This window comes from Microtus pennsylvanicus, chromosome 11 (genome assembly GCF_037038515.1).
Source record: "Microtus pennsylvanicus isolate mMicPen1 chromosome 11, mMicPen1.hap1, whole genome shotgun sequence".
NCBI lineage: Eukaryota > Metazoa > Chordata > Mammalia > Rodentia > Cricetidae > Microtus > Microtus pennsylvanicus.
Window position 1 is genome coordinate 21,421,959 of NC_134589.1, and position 19,980 is coordinate 21,441,938.

Below are 19,980 nucleotides of genomic sequence, written 5' to 3' on the forward strand. Positions count from 1 at the left end.
GAGAAAAAAACTAAAGGAAAGAGAGAAGTAGAGCACACTCGGAGGACCTGATTCCTTCCCCCAGCTCACATTCCTCCGCCCCGGTCCCGCTGCCTCAGCCTCCACTGCCAAGGGGGCCCTAGACTCCCGCTCCGAACTATTCCAACCATCCTGAACAGGGTGGGGCGCCCCTCCCGGGTTAGTTTCCCCTTCTGCCCCGGTTCCTCCCTTTCTGGGGTGGGGCCAGCCAATGGCCGATGAGACTCCGGGTTTGGCCTGGGAGCCTGGGCAGCTCGCGGATTCCCCGCCCCACAGTTCTGGCCTGCATCCCGGTGCGCACGGACGTGGCTCGAGTTTCCTCTGCTCTAGGCTCCTGCTCGCTTTCGCCTCTCTCGCTCCTCCTTCTCTCCCGGTCTCCCGCTCCGGCTCCAGGCGGCCGGACCCGCACGGTTTCGGAAAGCCATGGAGGATGTCACGCTCCGTATCGTCGAGCGGCCGTATTCCGGTTATCCCGACGCCTCCTCAGAGGGCCCGGAGGCCACCCCAGTGGAGGCACCGGCCACGGAGGAGCCGTCAGGGACCGGCTCTGACGAGCTGATCAAGTCGGACCAGGTAAACGGTGTACTAGTGCTGAGCCTTCTGGATAAAATCATCGGCGCCGTTGACCAGATCCAGCTGACCCAAGCCCAGCTGGAGGAGCGACAGGCGGAGATGGAGGGTGCTGTGCAGAGCATCCAGGGCGAGCTCAGTAAGCTGGGCAAGGCACACGCCACCACGAGCAACACCGTGAGCAAGTTGCTAGAGAAGGTGCGCAAGGTCAGCGTCAACGTGAAGACGGTGCGCGGCAGCCTGGAGCGCCAGGCCGGCCAGATAAAGAAGCTGGAGGTCAACGAGGCGGAGCTGCTGAGGCGCCGCAACTTTAAAGTCATGATCTACCAGGTGAGCCCGCGGGCAGACTGAGCCTAGAGTTGGGGGCGGGGGTATCCCGCCTGCGGCCCCGGCCCTGAGATCTGGGTGGGAACACCCGGCTGAGGTTCGTCTCTCTGCCAACCTGGTCCCGTGGGAGCGGTCAGGAGCTCCTCCCTCCTTCCTGCAAACTCAGTTGGAGGGGGCTACGGGTTGTGGCGGACTCTTGGGGCGCACAAAGGGGCTCATCGCGAGCCTCCCCGGGACCCAGGCTCCTCCCTGAGGTCTGTAACTCCTAGCGGAAAAGTTAACGGGTTGGACCTGGGAACTCTGAATGCTTCCAGTTTGTCTCTGTCAAATGTCTTCCCACTTGGAGGAAGTTTTGTGCGGGAAATACCCGAGGTCTCTGGTGGTCTTTTAGGGACCCTCTGTAAGCGGACACTGACTGTGGGGCTCGGGGCCTGGGGCCTCCGGTACTGCGGGCCCGATATAGCGGGTGATTCAGGGCTCAGGCACGCACCGGCGGGGGCGCCATGCAAGGGACACGATCTTCAGCCCCCTCACCCTACCCCGCGCCCCCGCACCAGCCTCAGCTGCCCACGCGCGTCCTTTTGCTACGATCTGTCCCTGGCCTCCAGTCACTTTCAGGTCCTTGGGGACACCCTATCTCGCGGTGCTCCGGTGCCCTTAGAGCAGGTGGGGCGGGTAGGGGTGGGCGTTAGGAGAGCGAATGGGGCTGGTGGAGGTGGCGGTCTGGGCTTGGTGAATCACCTTCCCTCCCCCGCATAACTGTGGGGGTGGTGTCCCCAGCAGTGAAGGGTCTAGCGGGTGGAGTCTGGCACACTCAGGCTCCACCCTTTGCTTTCTTTGCACCTTTCTGGGTTCCTCCTGCCTGGATACAACTGTAGATTTTGTATCCTAACCCCTAAAACCTGCTGGGAGTCTCAATGTTGATTTGCCCCTGCACCCCCCATTACCTGACCCCACTGATAGTAAGCCTGAGCCGAGTGAGGGATTGGTACTCTTTCCCTGGAGGGAAATGTGCTTGGGCCCTGTCTCCTCCTGGCTGGGCCTAGTTGATGCTCCTACTCTTAAACCTGAGGGCAATGGAAAGAAACGGAAGACTAAATTTCCCACACGCCCCACCGTCAAGAACCTGTATCTAGAAGCTGTGGTCGCTAACAGCTCTGAGCATTGCTTGATTTACCACATGGTGTGAGATGAGGTGCTTAGCTTCGTTTCCCTAAGGGGAGGAATCAAGAGCAACGCAGGTGGGAACAGTGTCTGGGGGAGAACTGAGCAGACAGAGACTTTGGTGGTAGGTCAGAGGCAAAAACGGGACCGCTCCCGGCTCCTGCCTCTACACACTGCTGAGGGTCTCTCCCAGTGGGGCCTGTAAAAGTTTTGCCTTGCTTGCCGATGCATACCCACGGCCCCATCATTACAGAGGCCAAGGCAGCCTGCGATGTATAACAACCCTGTCTTCAAACAAAAACGTTTTGCTTCGCCCATTTATAGCACCCACTTGGTAGGAGAAAGTGCTCACTTAGAGCTGTCCCCACGCAATCTAACTGCTTAGCAGCAGAAGGTTTGGGACTGCGCCTCCCCCTCCCTGTGGGTTGTTTTCAGAACCTGTGTGGCCCTTGCAGGTGACATGTGGGGAAAGAGAACAGGACCTGAGATCGTAGCTGCTTTCTTCTTCAGAACCTGTGCTTATCACAAAGAACTTGGGTTTTAAATGTCCCGGGTTGTGCAACTTGGGGGGACGTTCTCAGCCTGGAGGTAAACCTTCCTGTGTTGAAGGGGGGGAAATTCTGAGAGAAAGGGCGGGGATTAGGTGGATGGGGGACTTCTCTGCTGAAGTCAGCATCCTCTCTGCTCGTTCCTTCCACCTCCAGCATTTGGCAGTCATCACTGTCTGAATAGTCGCATGGGGGACACTCACTAGATGGCTTTGGCTACATGTGAACCAAGCCAGAGAGCTGAGGTAGGGTGACTAGCGGCTGGAAAGATGGCTAAGTCATAAACAGTACTGGCTGCTGTTGCAGAGAACCAGGCCTTGGTTCCCCACACCCAATGATGAGTAACAACAATCTAACTCCAGCTCCAGCGGTCTGATACCCTCTTCTGCCTCTGCAGGGACACTGCATGCATGTGGTACATACAGGCACCCCATACACACACACATTCAGACCCCCCACCCACACACCCAGAATCTGAAAAGGAAGAGTTGCTCAAGTTAAGCCACTAACCCACAGGGGAAAGAATTAACAAAGAATTAAAATGGTCTCTAACTTTAGGACATGCTCGGAGGGGAGGACTAACTTGCAGTGCATGAGGCAGGGCTCAGGCTGGCAGAGCTTCCTTGAGCTAACCCACAGATGTGCCAGGTCGCGATGAAAGGGTAGGGGGTTGCAGCAAAGCTGCTTGCTCTCCCCCCGGGTCTGTAGAGGTCCACGGCCTGAGAAAAGAATGAGGTAAAAATAGCCATGTGTCTTGGCAGGCCTAATAGGGAAGACTGGGGGCGGCAAGCATTTATGGGAAACTCAGGATAAGGAGATGGCCAGGCAGAGAGAGCTAGAGAGCGAGCAGGGCTGGGTGGGTGGCGGGAACCTGATTGGAAAGGGACTCCCAGACAGTGTGAGGGTTTTTTGTTTGTTTGTTTGTTTTGGTTTTTTGAGACAGAATTTCTCTGTAGCTTTGGAGCCTGTCCTGGAACTAGCTCTTGTAGACTAGGCTGGCCTCGAACTCACAGAGATCCTCCTGCCTCTGCCTCCCCAGTGCTGGGATTAAAGATACACCACCACTGCCCAGCTTCGATGTGAGTTGTTTTTTTTTTTTTAAAGAGGAAAGAGGGAATGAGATTCTATCTTCCCTGCTTTAGGTGTGGGAGGTCATGAAGTGGCAAAGGGGACACTGTAGAAGAAGGTACCCAAGGGTCTGGAATTCCCAGTAGTGGGATCAGGGTGGGGGGATTCCTTTGTACAAGTGATGATTCGGATGCCTTCAGAGCTATATTAGAATCTAGAAGGGGGAATAAAGGAGAAAAAAATGCTTTCTGGAAATTGTAATTTTTCCAGTCTCAGGCATGCTAGGCAAGTGATTTACCGTTGCCCCATATCCCCAAATCATGGACTAGTTTGGATGAGGCAAAGTTGGTCCCCATTAGATCTGCTCCAAGGGCTTGGGGATAGGACCCAGAAGTGTTGAAGAGCTTGGGTTACTTACCGGCATTCCAGGGGAGGACAGTATGGTTGGAATGAAAGTTTGCTGGCTTCTTCTCCTCAAATGTTCACCCAGCCTTAATTCCTTCCTTCCTGTCCTCCCAGTGAATCACAGACACCTTTCTCTGGAAGAACCCTAAACTTTAATCTAAAAATACTCGAAGCCTGTTGCCCTGGTCCCTTTCCTCCCGCGAAGACTCATCACTGTGGAGTGTGTCCCACGTCACTCCTACTAACAGATGACTTTAGGCTGTCTCTCTTGCTCATGGACTCCAAAGCAAACAGGGTGTTTTTAGGGGGGCATTCCCAGGACTGAAGGCAAGCATACCACTTGCCCACTTACCCCCTTTTCAAAAGTCAAAGCTGACTGTTGTAAAAGCCAAAGTCAAAAAGGTGAGACAAGCTGGAGTCATGACTCTGAGGTTAAGAACACTGACTGCTTTTCCTCGGGACCTGGGTTCAATTCCCAGCACCCACATGGCTGCTCACAGCTGTCTGGACTCTAGTTCCAGGGAGCCCGGCACCCTCACAGAGACATGCAAGCAGAATACTAAAGTTCATTCAATAAAAATAAATAAGACTTTTTTTTAAAAGGTGAGACAAGGGCATAAAGCAGGCAATGACAGCAAGAAGGAACAGAATGTTATGGTAAGCAACAGCCTCAGAGATGAGGGGGCGCTTCTGCAATTTTTGGAAGCCCGTCAACGTGACTATTTCACTATTCCGCCCTTCAGGCCCTCTGAGCTAGAAGATAACCAGCTTCACCCTCTCCATGTGTGTCTTAGGAAGCTGGGGCCCAGACTGGGGAAGTCAGCGCCTGTTGTCACTTAAGGAGTGAGGGATGAAAACCGGCCAGCTGACTGTGTTGGTGCTCAGCCGGACCCCCAGCTCTCTGGAGGCCGTGGAAACAGGATTGTGAGCTAGAAATCAGCCTGCGCTACTTGGGGAGACCCTCTCAAAACAATCACCAGCACCCCAAACATGCAAACAGGGAATAGGAATCTGGCTTTGTTTTAGAATGCTTGCTTAGCATGCCTTAAAGCCCTGGGTTCCTTCTCTACTACCACATAAATTGACTGGGTGTGCACGCAATTTCAATACTCAGAAAGTAGAGGCAGGGGGATTAGAAGTTCAAGGTCACTCTCAGCTACCTCGCCTGGTTGAGGCCAACCTGAGCTACAAGAGATATGGATTCAACAACAAGCAAATTTGGCAAGATCCTGGGTGTGTTGCTCCTTACCTGGGTGCTCTGTGGTGTGTGTGTATACATGTGTATGTGTGCAGACACATTTACTGTGTTGGCTACAAGTGGCCAGCAGTGGGACATTGATGGCCATTAGCTGCTCCAGCTCCTGGGTGCTGAAGTAGAAGTAAAAATGGTTGGGCTGGAGAGATGGCTCAGGGGTTAAAAACCCTGGCTGCTTCTCCAGAAGTCCTGAGTTCAATCTATAGTGAGATCTGGTGCCCTCTTCTGGCATGCAGGCATACATGTAACCAGAACACCGTATAAATAATAAATAACCACAATCTTAAAAAAGAAAGATAGAAAGAAAGAAAAGAAAAGAAAAATGGTTGCCCAGCCCCATGGCAGTGGGAGGGGACGGTGCCCAGTGTAAGGATTAAATTCCAGGTCAGTCATGGGTACCCCTTGCTTAGGCTCCCGTTCTAGGGGAGAGCCACTTTCCACCTCCCATCTCCCTGCGGCTTTTACCTCCTTCCCCTACTCGGCAGGTTGGGACCTGCTGCTGCTTTGGGGTTTTATGAATACAGGCCTTACTGAACAGTGCTATTGTCCAAGTGTGCTGTTCCCTCTAATTGTCCCTCTCCTGAGTTCTCACCCAAAGCAAGAGTGTGGGCTCAGCTCTTGAGGGGGTCAGAAGCCACCCCGGGAACCCCATAGGCCTGAAGACCGTTTCTCCCTGTGTTACAGTGTCTGACATTCTAAACCCTGGGTAGCGAGGGAGGCAGGAGGTAGAAACATGGCCGAAGGGAAGTAGCCAGAGTGTCCCTCTTCTGTGCATGTTCCTTTCCTTATTTGTGGTGACACCCATGTATGACCCCCCCCCCCGCCTCAAGGAATAAAAAGAAGGGAGTGTGTGTCTCTTTTGCTCACTGGAGCCTCCCTGTTAGAATTTACCAATTGGTCTTGAAACATTCCGGCTCCGTTCCTTGGCAGCCTCTTTTCTCCTTCTCCCCAGCCCCTCAATAGCCGTAGTCATCTCCTGCATGACGGTGGCATCTCGAGGGTAGAAGGTGGGGAGCCCAAGGAAAGGACCGAGGAACATTCTAGAGGGCAGGAGGGAGGTGGAAGGGGTTCAGTTGAAGCTGTGTTTATTAATTCATGGGCTTGCAGTCATCCCATCCCTTCTAGCCCCAGGGCCCCCAAGCATTTCAAATGTGGTTTGGGCCCACCCTAATCCATTCCGGAGCCTCTCCCTCTTCAACTAGATTCAGCTCTGTGTGCCACAAAGAACTCTTCCTGTCAACTTCCCTGCACCCATCCCAAGTGCCATTTAAACCCCTTTTCCTCATCTTAGCCCAAGAAGAAGCCGAATGCACCCTTCGGCCCAGCCACGCCCAAGATCGTGCCTCTTGACCTTCTGCCTGAGACCGAGCCCTTTTACCTGAAGCCTGAAACAGTACCTGGGCACCCAGCCTTTGAGCAGATGCCCAGCCCACTGCCCAATTACCCAGAGCCTGGGCCCCGACCCACCCCAGAGGAGCCAACAGCTGCTGGGAGCATGTAGGATCTCCTGGGACCCTGGGGCCAGTGGGCACAGAGCGCTCTCCTGGCTACCCTCAGCTCATCTCTTGATGGAAGTCAGTGCCTTGACGGCCTGTCCTTTCAAGCTGTTGTCCGTTATGGGCTGGGAACGGGTGTTAGAAAAATGCATGCATTGTGCAACGCTCAGGCAAATGTGGTGTGTGCAGAGACGGCGGGAGGTAAACACAAGGATCCTCCCCTTCTTGGAGGTGATATTTTGTTCTCCAGTGCGGGGGATGGACCCCCGAGCCTCATGCATGCTAAGTAAGTGCCCAACCACAGAACTGTATCCCTTGATGTCTTTTTGAATTGTAGCTCTGCCAGCACCAGGCTTGAGCTGCACCCGAAGGCTGCCTTGCATGAAGCTGCATGAAACTGGGCGTGTCTTCTGATTCTCTCCCCCACCCCACCCCAGGGACAGGCCAGTTTGGCTCAGAGCCTCTCTGAAGGGGAGCCTTCATGAGGCCCAGGCCTGGGAGCTGTTCCGTGCCCTCTTCACCCACTCCCTGTAGCTGAGGAAAACATTTACACTTACTTTTTTTTTCATTTTCTTTTAGAAAATGTTTTGCAAAGGGATCCCTTATGTTTGCCAGATCCTGCCTTGGGTGGGGCACCCAAAAGTTGCCAGCTCGGAGAAGCCCAAAGGGAAGACCTTTTAGCTGGCACCAGTGCACAAGGCTTCTCAACTCCTGTTTATCTCTTCCTCCATAATCATCACCCTAAGGAACACTGGTAGATTTTTTTCCCCATCTACCTCCCTCATGATAATTGAATACTATTGATATGATATGGGATTGTTTATATGTGGACGTTCTTTGGAGGACCACAAAACCATTCTAATATCCAAGGTCCTGCCACCTTCTGAGAGTCAGTTTTCATCCTCTTGGGAACAACGCCATCCCCGCTAAGAAAGGGTGCTATGGTAGAAGAAAGCCCCCTCCTGCCTTTGATGTCTTGTGTTCTTGTCCTGGTAACCCAAAGCAGAGGTCCTGGCCTTTTAGAACTTCCTCTTCATTTCTCCTTCATAAAGAATTTTCTGGGAGGGGAGCAGAGAAAAATGTAGAGCTCAATAAAAATCAATAACTATATATCTATATATAAGAAAGGAAACGAAAAGAAAGGAAAAAATAATCTGCCCCACAACGCAGCCTCTTCTAATAGGCTCTCTCAGCAGGTCTGGGGGTCTTAGAACCATCTCCACTATCTTTCTCGGCCCAGCTGTAGACAGAACTGGTTAACACTAAATCAAGAGAGGCTCCCCTGCACAGCTGGGTAGTACCTGCCCCTTCTGAAATGCTGAGGCCATAGTGATGCTCAGTTAGATTATAATCAGAAAATGATTTTTATTTTTGCAGCAGGGTTGGGAGGTGAAGTGTAGAAGGTGGGAACCTCCCTGGGGGGGGGGTCTCTCTACGTCCATCCTGGACTGGTGCCTTCCTGGCTTGGGCAGCTGTGTGTGTTTGGCAAGGGCTGGGGAGGCTGTGCATGCATTTGTTTGGACCTGGTCATTAAAGGTAACTCTGGAATCCAAGCCTGTTGGGAGTGGTGGTTTTGTTTAATAAAAACGGGAAACCGGAACAAGCAGACCCCTCCCTTCTTGCTCTCCATGAGGCCCCTCCATGGCCCTAATCACTCTGCCAGGGCACTAGGGTTGAGACAAAGGTACCTGGCCCGGGTGCCCAGAGTAAGGGGAGGTGCTTTTGGATTGTGTTGGTGGCTGTTGTAGCAACGGGCAGACTGGGTGGGCCCAAGGCAGCACTCCAAGGCTGTGAGTCATGAGGGAAGCCTGACTTGGAAATGGGGGTGGAAAAGAGAAATCCATTAATGGAGGGGAAAAGCTAATCGTGATGTTCAGAACCAGCCTGCAGGACATTGCTCCGGGACTCAGGCCAAGTTATTTTTCTTACCCCACCCCCAACCTTCCACCCAGATAATGTCTCCAGGAAGAGCCACCAGTCCAGGGAAGCCCACCACGAAGGGGGTTACATTTCCCAGGCACCTTTCCCAGAAAAGTTTAGGCATAGCTTTTTCCTCTCTGGGATTGCTCCCCGACACTGCAGCAATGGAAGCTGGCAGGCAGGAAAAGCCTGTAGTTGTCTGAGCTCAGCTGGCGAAGACCTTTGTCTAGAAAGCTAAAGGCCAGGGAGACCGGCTGGTTCTGCCTTCGGGGGTTGGGGTGGGAGAGTCAGGAGTGTAGGAGTGGGCAGGGATTTGTTCCCCAGAAGTTGGGACTGTTTCCCGACTATTCCTTGTTCTGTCCACATTGCTGAGGGGTGTGGGAGAGCTCTTTCCTACTCTTTGGTAAGAGATATGGTGGAGATGAGAGATAGACAAAAATTTTAATTTTACAAACTAAGGTAGAAAAAATGAAAACAGGATATCCCTGTGTAGTTCTGACTGGCCTGGAACTCACTTTGTAGGCCAGGCTGGCCTCCAATTCACGGAGAGCAACCTGCTTTGTCTCCTGAGTGCCATAAAAGGTAACTCTGAATCCAAGCCTGAGATGAAAGACCTGCATCACCAAGCCTGGCCCAAGAGGTTATTTTTTCTCTTTGTTTGTTTGCTTTTTGAGATAGGGTTTTTCTGTGTAGCCTGACTGTCTTAGAACTCACTCTGTAGACCTCCAGTTCACAGAGATCCACCTGCCTCTGCCTCTGGAGTGCTGCTACCACAGCCTAGCTTTATATACATATACTGGAACTACAGGCAAATCTGGGTTGAGATACACAGAAGAGGTGGCAGGGTGTTTAATCCTAGGAAATCCTAAAATGATGTGTAAATCCTAAAGATGTCAGTCTCTAGGTGCAGGCAGGATGACTGCAAGAGACTCAAAGTCAAAAGTAATGCTAAGAGAGGCTGGGATCTTCCTATAATCACTACAAGAAAATCATTCTTTCAATGCCTCGGTGAATAAGAGGCACATACCCTAGAAGTCCAGTGATAGTACCAAGCCCCGTTTATGGCTGGTGGAGACTACAAATCCCAGCATGCTTTGTGTTCAGGCTACCTTGCTTGCTGGGAGGTGTAGTAAAGTAATAGATAGCTTGAGGTGGCTTGGTGCCCAATAGAGCTGGTGCTCAGTTGGGAGACGAGGTGGAGACAGCATTCCCTCTTTGTTCCTGTTAATGTTATTGACAAGGAGGGAAGGAAGTTGGGAGGAGGTGTTCCTAGTTTCTAATGTAAACCAGGAAACCCGAGGGGATATGAATGGGAGGGAATAGGAAAGAGATTGGGTGTGGGGAAGGGATTTCTATAACAGGTGGCATAAAGATTTCATGTAGCCTACGACTAGGTGTTTCTGTGTATTCCTTTTTTTAAAATTTTTCTTTTTCTTTTTGTGTATATCCTTCTATGAGAAGAACCAGGTTATGTTGCCTTATTTTCTCAGGGGATGGGGTTATTGCATAATTCTGGAAAATGACCTTGAGAAAATATTTTAGAAAAAATGCGCCCTTCCCTTCACTCCGTGGACTTAAATACCTAAAAAGAGTTTGGGCCTCTATAGGAGCCCCCATTTACGATGCGGGCCAGAACCTTTTCCGTTCTGTGTTCACGTCTATTCTTTGGTGGTGGTGGTGTGTGCTGGGGGATCCTAAAATGAAGGAATGTCGATCCCAAGTCAGGGTATTGAAAAACCACAGAATCGAAAATAGGGCTGGTGCTAGGGCCTCTGAGAGGAAGAGAGAGCGAAAGCTGACTTTGACATCCGGGATTGTAGGTAGACCAAGATCACTTTCCCCACCCCTGGCTCTTTAAGCTCTGGCCTTACCAGAAACGGGGCTGCAGGCAGAGCTCTTCCCCCCTAAGACTAGATCAAATCCCAAGAACACATTTTCTTTACTTTAGCTTAAAGCTGCCCTACGTGGGGTCCACCTGGGATGGCTCTGAGCTCACCCCTAGCGCATTCCAACCTCAACTCCCAAACCGACTTTCTGTCTCATTTGGGGCAGCGAGTAAATCAGGACACTAGAGGGCGCCCTGCTATTGACAAAGTTAAGCTGTACTTTCCGGAGGCACAGTGGCTCACAGCAATCATAGATAGGGGTAGCGGTAGTCATAAGTGTGCAAGGGTTTCGGGGTCCCTGGTCATATTTAGCCCAAGTGCGATCATAATGTCTGACCTGAAGCTTGGCTTTTTCCTCCTGTGTGTATAGCGACAATCCAACGCACAGGTTGTGACCAGCCTGTCCTGGGCACTGTGGTGTTCAAAAGTGAACAACTTTGGTGGATTTCACTCTCCCCCAGAACCGCCACTACCCTACTCGGTTTCGCCCGAGGTCCCATCCCTCAGCCCTCGCTCTGCCCGCTCCCGTGGGCTCTGTTCTCCTCTTAGGATGAAGTCTTATCTCGGCTCTGTTCTCCTCTTAGGATGAGGTCAAGCTGCCCGCCAAACTGAGCGTGAGCAAGTCGCTGAAAGAGTCGGAGGCGCTGCCAGAGAAGGAAGGTGATGAGCTAGGCGAGGGCGAGCGGCCCGAGGAGGACGCCGCGATCGAGCTGTCGTCCGATGAGGCGGTGGAAGTGGAGGAGGTGATCGAGGAGTCCCGCGCCGAGCGCATCAAGCGCAGTGGCCTGCGGCGCGTGGACGACTTCAAGAAGGCCTTCTCCAAGGAGAAGATGGAGAAGACCAAGGTGCGCACGCGCGAGAACCTGGAGAAGACGCGCCTGAAGACGAAGGAGAACCTGGAGAAGACGCGGCACACGCTGGAGAAGCGCATGAACAAGCTGGGCACGCGCCTGGTCCCCGTGGAGCGACGCGAGAAGCTGAAGACATCGCGCGACAAGCTGCGCAAGTCCTTCACGCCCGACCACGTGGTGTACGCGCGCTCGAAGACCGCCGTCTACAAGGTGCCGCCCTTCACCTTCCACGTCAAGAAGATCCGCGAGGGCGAGGTGGAGGTGCTGAAGGCCACCGAGATGGTGGAGGTGGGTCCTGATGACGACGAGGTTGGCGCGGAGCGCGGCGAGGCCACTGACCTGCTGCGCGGGAGCAGCCCCGACGTGCACACGCTGCTGGAGATCACTGAAGAATCAGATGCCGTCCTGGTGGACAAGAGCGACAGCGACTGAGCAGGACTCGCGGAGCTCTGCCCTGGAGGCCAGCGCCTGACCTTGCCTCTCCCCGATCCCCCCACCCCTGCCCACCTCCTTTCTCTTTTTCGAACTTTCTATTTCGCATTCTCCTCAGCCCCAGTCTGGTCGAGCTTTTTCTAAGCTGAATACACACCCCCTGGAACAGCACCCCTTCAGAGCACAAGCCTTAGGCCGAGGGGAGGTGGTCTCCCACCATGGACACAGTTTGGACACAGTCTGGGTAGGAAGGAGGAAGAATGGCCCATGCCCTGCTTGTCCTGGTCTAGGATGCTTCTTAGCTCTCTAGTTGGTCCCGTCTGGGATCTGCCTCCCACTCGGCCTCTCCAGCACAGCTTCGTACTCAGCAGCCCCATTCCTGCTTCCTGAGCTGTTTTTTCTTATCATCACCCCAGGAGACACTAACGACAAAATTTCTGAAAGAGGAAAGAGTGAATCCTAAAGATAACCGTTGTAGGGACAGCCATTTAGTGCCAGCTTGCTATCCCTGGAGGCTGAGGCGGGAGAATTAAAAATGCAAGGCCTGTCTGGGCTATAGAGTGAGTTCAAAGCCAACTCCCGTAACTCAGTGAGACCCTGTTTTCAAAATAAGAAGAGATGGTTGGGGTGTATCAGCGATTAGGGTCCATGTTCAGAAGGTGGCGGGGGGCAATCAAAGTACCATGAAGAAAGAATATGTGTAGTGAGACCTTTGCTCCCGTGGGAGGTAGCCCACCGGAAGACCGGAGGGTCTTTCGGGGAACCTAAGGCAATAAGGTGGGGGTGGAGGCAGAGTGTGCCTTGACCCTGGATAAAGGTTCCACCGAAGTAAGTAGGAGGAGTCAAGCAGAGCCCAGGAAAGGACGGTCGGTGAGTGTGTGTAGGTGGGGGGCACCTTTACAGCTCTACAAAATCTGCACACAAGAGCACCCAGGAGCTTTGGGAAGAAAGGGGAAAATAGGAGAAAGTTGAAATGGAATAAGAAAGAAATGCCCTCATTAGCAATACACAGAAATTAAAGCAAGAATCCCATTCTGGTAGGGTCTTCGGATGCAGGACGGTTTCAGGAACAGGAGGGCAGTCAGTTCTAGAAAGTGTGTTCCAAAGAGAGGTAAGCGGGACTGGATCCTCTGTTCCAGGGTCTGGGAATTGCTTTCTGGGAAGCCTTGTTTTCCAAGCCCAGAAAATTAGGATTCCAGCAGGGGGCAGCAGCAAGCTGTGGAGAACTGGCAGTTCCGGTGGGGGGGGGATAGAAGGGAGAGATCAAGGTGCTAAGGGTCCCGGCCTCCAGCACAGGTTCCTAGGGGAGCTGGGGCAGCCGCGCTTGCGCTTGCTGACTTGCCCACCCCAGCTCCCACCCAGCAGCTTCTAGCGTGGGTCTTTCCCTAGTGCAAAGCTGCAGAACTTGCCAAGACCTCCCGACGTTACTTGCCTTTGAGGGCACCTTACCTGAAAGTTGGGGAAAGGGTTGCTGCTTCTTGTTGGAGGCTTCGTTTCTCTAGTCATTGACCAGGTTTTCTGAGGACACTGGTTCTCCCTTTCACTCCCCATTAATGGTTAGTCAGGAGCAAAGACAACACCTCCCCCAAATGATGGCTAGAAGCTGCTCCCCCCACACACACACTACTTATCTTCCCTGCTCTGCTTTTTTAAAATCGCAGCTAATTGATATTTGGGGTGTGTGTGTGTGTTGCGGGGTGGGGGATGGAAACCACAAACCTTTTATACAATATGAAGCTTTGCTTTTTGTTTTTTTTAATTTTCCTTTTTTTTTTCTTGATTCCCTTCCCTCCTCCGAGTGATTGAAGATGCCTAAGCCGAGGAAGGCAGGGAATGTAGGATGAGGTCCCTTGGTGCTGGTGGGCTGAAGGGGCCTAAGTTGTGGGCAGATGCAGTTTCCTGTGGGCTCTAGGGGAGCCCCTCATGTTGCTGTGTTCTGGTGAGCAGCCGGACCAATAAACCTGCTTTTCTAAAAGGATTTGTGTGGAATTATATTGTCCAAAACAGTTACTGAGGGTGTTGAGGGGCTAAGGGAAACCAGGTGTGAAAGGGGGAAAGGAGGGAAAAAAGACAGAGGGAAGAAGGGAGAGAGAGGGAGGGAGAAAGAGGGAGGGAGAGAGGGGTGGGTGGAGGGAGCACTTTTGATAAACATTTGCCCGACTTCCCAGAGTACACTGGGGTGGCAGAGGTAAACAACAATAGCCAATGTATTGAGCAGTCTCTGCTGGGACAGCTAGCATTTTTTTTTTTTGCCATGTGATTACTTATTTAAAGGGACAGTACCCCTGTGAGGTAGGTTCTATCATTTCCATTCCCCTTTTAGAGTAGAAGAAACAATGACCTGTCGCACAGCGGGCAAGTGGCAAAGCTACTGGTCCCACCAACTGCTTTTTTTAAAAAAAAAAATTTATTTATTTATTATGTATATAATATCCTGTGTACATGTCTGCCTGCAGGCCAGAAGAGGGCACCAGACCTCATTACAGATGGTTGTGAGCCACCGTGTGGTTTCTGGGAATTGAACTCAAGATTTTTGGAAGAGCAGGCAATGCTCTTAACCGCTGAACCATCTCTCCAACCCCCCACCAACTGTTTAAGACTCCAGTCTGTAATCTGGGTCCTGTCTGGATCTACTTCCCTGGTGGCCAGGACCTTTATCCTCTAGATAGTCCCCTACCCCACTCATAGGCCCAGAGGATGATGGGGAATGAGAGGCTGCTCCATACCACCTGTCCCACATAGCATTTTCTGTTCTCTGGCAACCCCGCGCCAAGCACCTATTTTGCTGTCTGACCACCTCTACTTGGAGCAAGCGTACCCTGCCCACAGGTTATGAATTTCCTAAAACAATGGTTTTTTTGTTCTCTTGTGGGTTCTGCACGTCTCTGACTCTCAGGAAGGATGTCCCTTATAAAAGTAATGCCATTTCTGGGGCTAGCCCCCACCCTCATGCTACTAGCTCAAACAGGCTCTTAGTCCTTGGGCATGCATTGCTCTGTGCCTGCCTCCAGCAGCAGATTCCATGGGTCTAGAGTTCTAAGTCTTCCTTAAAGGTTCGGCTTCCCCCAGAAAGAAATGGATGCCGACACTGGAAATTCAGGACTTCCAAGGCCATTAAAGTTTCCATCTACCAGGAGAGAGAAACCAAAGCTCTCACTCCCTGTGGGAAGAGCGCATGCACCTGGGAAGCAGGGAATGCTTCCCGGAGCCCAGGTGCGATTGTCCTGGAAGTCCCAGCCATTCTGTGTGCTCACCCACCAGCCTTTCCTTTGTCTACCATTAGACCCCTCCTTAAGCTAATCACTTCATTGTGCCATCCTCACCCAGTGCCGGTCTGGCTATTCCCATTGTGTACCCCTGATTCTCGGACTAGCCACTTTCCTGGGTACCGTGACACCCCATGGCATTCTTCCTTCACCTCCCAGCACCTCAAATCCCTTCCAGCACTAGAAAGACCCCTTTCCACTATGGTGAGACAGGGACGGCTGGTCACAGGTATTGGATTAAGCATCCTACTGCCTACTAGTAGGTACTGATGGTATTCTGAGGTCCACGTTACTTGGTATCGTCCAGCAACTGGTGAGGAAGTTGCTGTTCTCACAGGCATTAATTCCAATGGTTACACTGAGACAATCAAGGAGGGAAACTGTCTGCCAAGGTGTTAATGTCACCATGGGCCTATGAAGTCCCTTTACAGCCTCTACTTGAGCTGCCAGGTCTCCCTATGACATCTTCCAAGTCCTTATTTTTATTTTTAAGACTTGGGCATGCACATGTGTGTGTGTGCGTGCGTGCGTGCGTGCGTGTGCGCGCGCAGTTTGAAGGATAATGTCTGGTAACATTCTCAGAAGTCCTCCCCACCTTGAGACAGGGTCTGTCATTGGTCTGGAGCTCACCAATCAGGCTAGGCTGCAACCACTACCTTCCTGTTATTGGGATTTCAAATGAATGTCACTATGTCAGGCATTTGTATACTTTTGTTTTTGTTTTTCGAGACAGGGTTTCTCTGTAGCTTTGGATCCTGGAACTCCCTCTGTAGACCAGGCTGGCCTCGAACTCACAGAGATCCTCCTGCCTCTGCCTCCTGAGTGCTGGGATTAAAGGCGCGTGCCACCACCGCCTGGCAATGTCAGGCATTTTTATGTGAGTACTGAGGCTTGAACTCAGGGCCTTGTGCTTAAAAAGCAAGCATTTGCTGTTATTTTCCCAACCCCCATTTATTTTATTTTATTTTACTTTACTTTTTTTCTTTGTTTGTCTTGAGATAGTCTTACTCTATGTGTATGTGTACCAGCAAGTTCCAGAGGATCTGGGTTCAATTTCCAGCACTTATATGGCAGCTCACAACCCTCTATAACTCTAGTTCCAGGGCATCTGATGTCCTTTTCTGGCCTCTGAGGGCATCAGGGATGCACGTGGTACACATACATACATATACACCTTCAGGCAAAACACCATATGTATAAAGTGAAATAAAACAAAATGAATAAGTAAATAAATCTCTAGGGAAAAAAAAAACTTCTCTCAAATAAGTCCAGATGTGACTGATATTACACCAGGTTTTGATCAAATATAACTAGAAACATAGCTCTCTTGTGTGCTTTCCTATGTTACAAGGCATTAATCTGGAAATAAAACACATGCTTCCCATGTGGTGGTGTAGATGACCGGCAGCAGTTGCAGGCTTATGGCCTAGCAACTGAGTATCCCCAGGGAGGATCCTTTTAGCCAGAGTGCTAGACATGATGGTGCTTGTTGGTCCCTTTGGGTTTTCCATGCTTCAGATGAAATATTGATCATGTGATCACTTCTAGATCTCCTTCCTCCCAACCTGAAGCATGGAGGCCAGGTGTGGTGGTAGCATATGGCTGTGATCTCACCACTCTGGAGACTGAGGCAGGAGGATCTCAAGTTAGATCCTTGGCTGGGCAACATAAGTAAGTAAAGCCAACCCAAACAGTTTAATGAGAACCTTTCCCTCCCTCCCTCCCTCCCTCCCTCCCTCCCTCCCTCCCTCCCTCCCTCCCTCCCTCCTTTCCTTCCTTCCTTCCTTTTCTTTTTTCTTTCTTTCTTTCTTTCTTTTTTTTTGGTTTTTCGAGACAGGGTTTCTCTGTGGTTTTGGAACCTGTCCTGGAACAAGCTCTTGTAGACCAGGCTGGTCTTGAACTCACAGAGATCCGCCTGCCTCTGCCTCCCAAGTGCTGGGATTAAAGGCGTGCGCCACCGCCACCCGGCCCTTCCTTTTCTTGTTTTTGTTTTTGTTTTTTTTTTTTAAGAGGGTATTTTTCTGCATATCCCTGGCTGTCCTGGAACTTGCTTTGTAGGCCAGGCTGATCTCAAGCTCAGAGATTCTACCTCTGCCTCCCAAGTGCTGGGATTAAATGCATGTGCCACCCATCTGAGAACCTTTCTTAAAGAAAAAAAATAAAATAAAATACTGGGGTGGGGGAGTTGTAAAGCTCAGTGGTGTGTTTTGTCTTAAATGAATAAGGAAGGCCCTGGCGTGTGTGCGCGCGCAGCGCGCACACACACACACACACGTACAGAGGGGAGAGGGGATCGTCTGTTCTCCCAGCACTCAGAAAGCAGAGACAAAGAGATCAAGAGTCTGGGTAACATAGAGAGACCCTGTCTCAAAACCTAAGAAAAACAAACAAAAATGAAACACACATACATATACACAAAGGGACAAGGGAATTAAAGACTGATAAAAAAGGAGAAGAAGGGGAAGGAAGAGAAGAGGAGAAGAAGATGAAAGGAAAGAGGAGGAGAAGAAGGGAAAGGAGACGGAGAAGAAGGGGAAGGAGGAAGAGAAGAAAAAAGAGGAGGGGGAAAAGAAGAAAATTAAGAAGAAAAAGAGAAAGAAAGGGTGAAGGAGAGTTGTCTACAAAAAAGGAAAAAGAGAAACTGAGTCAGTGGTATCAACAGAAAGAGAGTAGAGGATGTGCAAAGCAAATGTGCTTTCTAAACAATGCTCGTGGCTCTGTGCTGAGAGCCAGAGTCTAAAATGACAACAAGCTCCCGTCCTTGATTTGAAAGGGTTTGCAATTAGTGATACGGGCAGATGTTCAGAATAGCTCCAAAAGCCAGTAAGAGCTGCTCTACCACAAAGGATGAAGACAGCGCTCACTGCTCCCCTGGCCCTCAGAGGGAATAAAGAAAACTTAAAGGAGGAAGGGTCTTTTGAATTGCTGTTCTAAATACATGTAGCATTTCGGTGTTGGAGTGCAGAAGCAGCGCTTTGCTTGATTTTCAGCTCACCACCCCTAAGAATGTCTTTAACACCATTGCATCATCTCTTTTTTTGTTGTTGTTGTTAAAAGTACAGCCTCGCATTGCTGAAGTCTGCAGGCAATTTTCACATTGTGCAAGCATCACACAGGGAACTTACACGAACCAAGAGGGCAGACATCACCAGAAGGTAAGACTCTTAAGGGACCACTGGAGTGCATGCAATCCATCACTGACTGAACGGTTGCTACGTGACACATGACTGTAAGAGAAAGGACAGCGGTTAGTTTAAAGGGAAAAGGATAATTTGTGCTGGACAGCAGCCAAGACAGCCCTTGGTCTCCTAAGAGTCACTGAGCACAACTAGTAAGAGCAGGAGGAGGGGATCTCCAGGGACTCTCACAGATGTGGTTGATGGGCAGCCTTCTCTGATGTGCTGACATTAATGGAACTCAGCCTGAGGGCTCTCAGGCCCTTTGTCTCAGTTTCAAGTTCCACATTCCTGATGGAGAGACTGATTAAATCGGTTAACACTGATGTTTGCCCTGGATTTAATAATCTATGGTCAGAAGGATGGGATCTGTGTATGTGTGTACATGTTCCTGTGTTCAGGTGCAGATGTGTTTGTGTGTCTAGGCCAGAAGACAACCTCTGGGGTCATTCCTGAGGGATCCTGCCAACCTTGTTTTGTTTATTAATTTGTGTGTGTGATGGTGTTTGTGTGATGGTGTGTGTGTGTGTGTGTGTGTGTGTGTGTGCTACCAAGACACGAGTGTTGACTGTATGAAAACAGTTGATTACAATAGTGAGATGAGGCAGGGGGAGTCCCTCGGGCAAAACAAACAGTAGGCAAAAGGTAACAGAAAGACAGAAAGTTAGCACAAAAGTCATCTTTAGCAGGGCGGTGGTGGCACATGCCTTTAATAATAGCACTTGGGAGGCAGAGGCAGGCGGATCTCTGTGAGTTGTCTACAAGAGCTAGTTCCAGTACAGGCTCCAAAAACTACAGAGAAACCCTGTCTCAAACAAACAAACAAACAAAAAGCCATCTTTATTTTTGTAGACCAGTCTGGCCTCAAACTCAGAGATCTTGATGTCTCCGACTCTCAAGTTCACCACCATGTCCAGTATTTCTTTCTTTTTTTCTTTTTCTTTTTTTGAGTCAATATTTCATGTAACCAAGACTGCTTTTAAACTCACTATGTAGGTGAGGATGACCAATAAATGCCTCCTGCCTCCACCTCCTAAGTGCTGGGATTACAAGCATATGTCACCATACCAAGCTCTGGTTTTATAGAAGAGAAAACAGTATAGAACATTTTACAGAAATGCTACAAACCCAGGGAAGAAAGTCATTCCTCTGTGCTGAATGAAACTTAGCATTAGGGGGGTCCTTGGATCTGGGCACTGGTTGTGCATGCCTTTAACACCAGCACTCAGGAGGTGGAGGCAGGCAGATTCTGTGAGTTTGAGTTCAGCCTGGTCTACAGAGTGAGTTCCAGGACAGCCAGCCCAGCAAACAATCTGTCAAGAAAATAAAGAGAGGCTGGGCAGTGGTGGCACATGCCTTTAATCCCAGCACTTGGGAGGCAGAGGCAGGCGGATCTCTGTTTGTTCGAGGCCAGCCTGGTCTACAAGAGCTAGTTCCAGGACAGGAACCAAAAGCTATGGAGAAACTCTGCCTCGAAAATCAAAAAAAAAAAAAAGAAAGAAAGAAAGAAAGAAAGAAAATAGAGGACAGCCCTCCTTTATAAGATGATGGTTCTAAAAAGTGAGTAGCCCATGGCATAATCAGAAATGAAAAGGCCA

At 50.7% G+C, this 19,980-nt stretch overlaps 1 protein-coding gene across 2 annotated transcripts; it reads left to right on the forward strand.

Annotated features, from left to right (window-relative positions):
• Positions 1–213: 213 nt before the first annotated feature.
• Positions 214–13,918, forward strand: Cavin1 (caveolae associated protein 1). Of its 2 annotated transcripts, none has more exons than XM_075990718.1 (2): positions 214–918; positions 11,242–13,918. In XM_075990718.1, exons 1-2 carry the CDS (start codon positions 442–444, stop codon positions 11,938–11,940), a joined length of 1,176 nt encoding a protein of 391 aa, XP_075846833.1. In that variant the 5' UTR covers positions 214–441; the 3' UTR covers positions 11,941–13,918. The 2 variants fall into 2 exon arrangements, with proteins under 2 accessions (XP_075846833.1, XP_075846834.1); XM_075990719.1 differs by lacking the exon at positions 11,242–13,918 and adding an exon at positions 6,647–8,436 and having other exon boundaries at positions 272–918.
• The last annotated feature ends 6,062 nt before the right edge of the window (positions 13,919–19,980 follow it).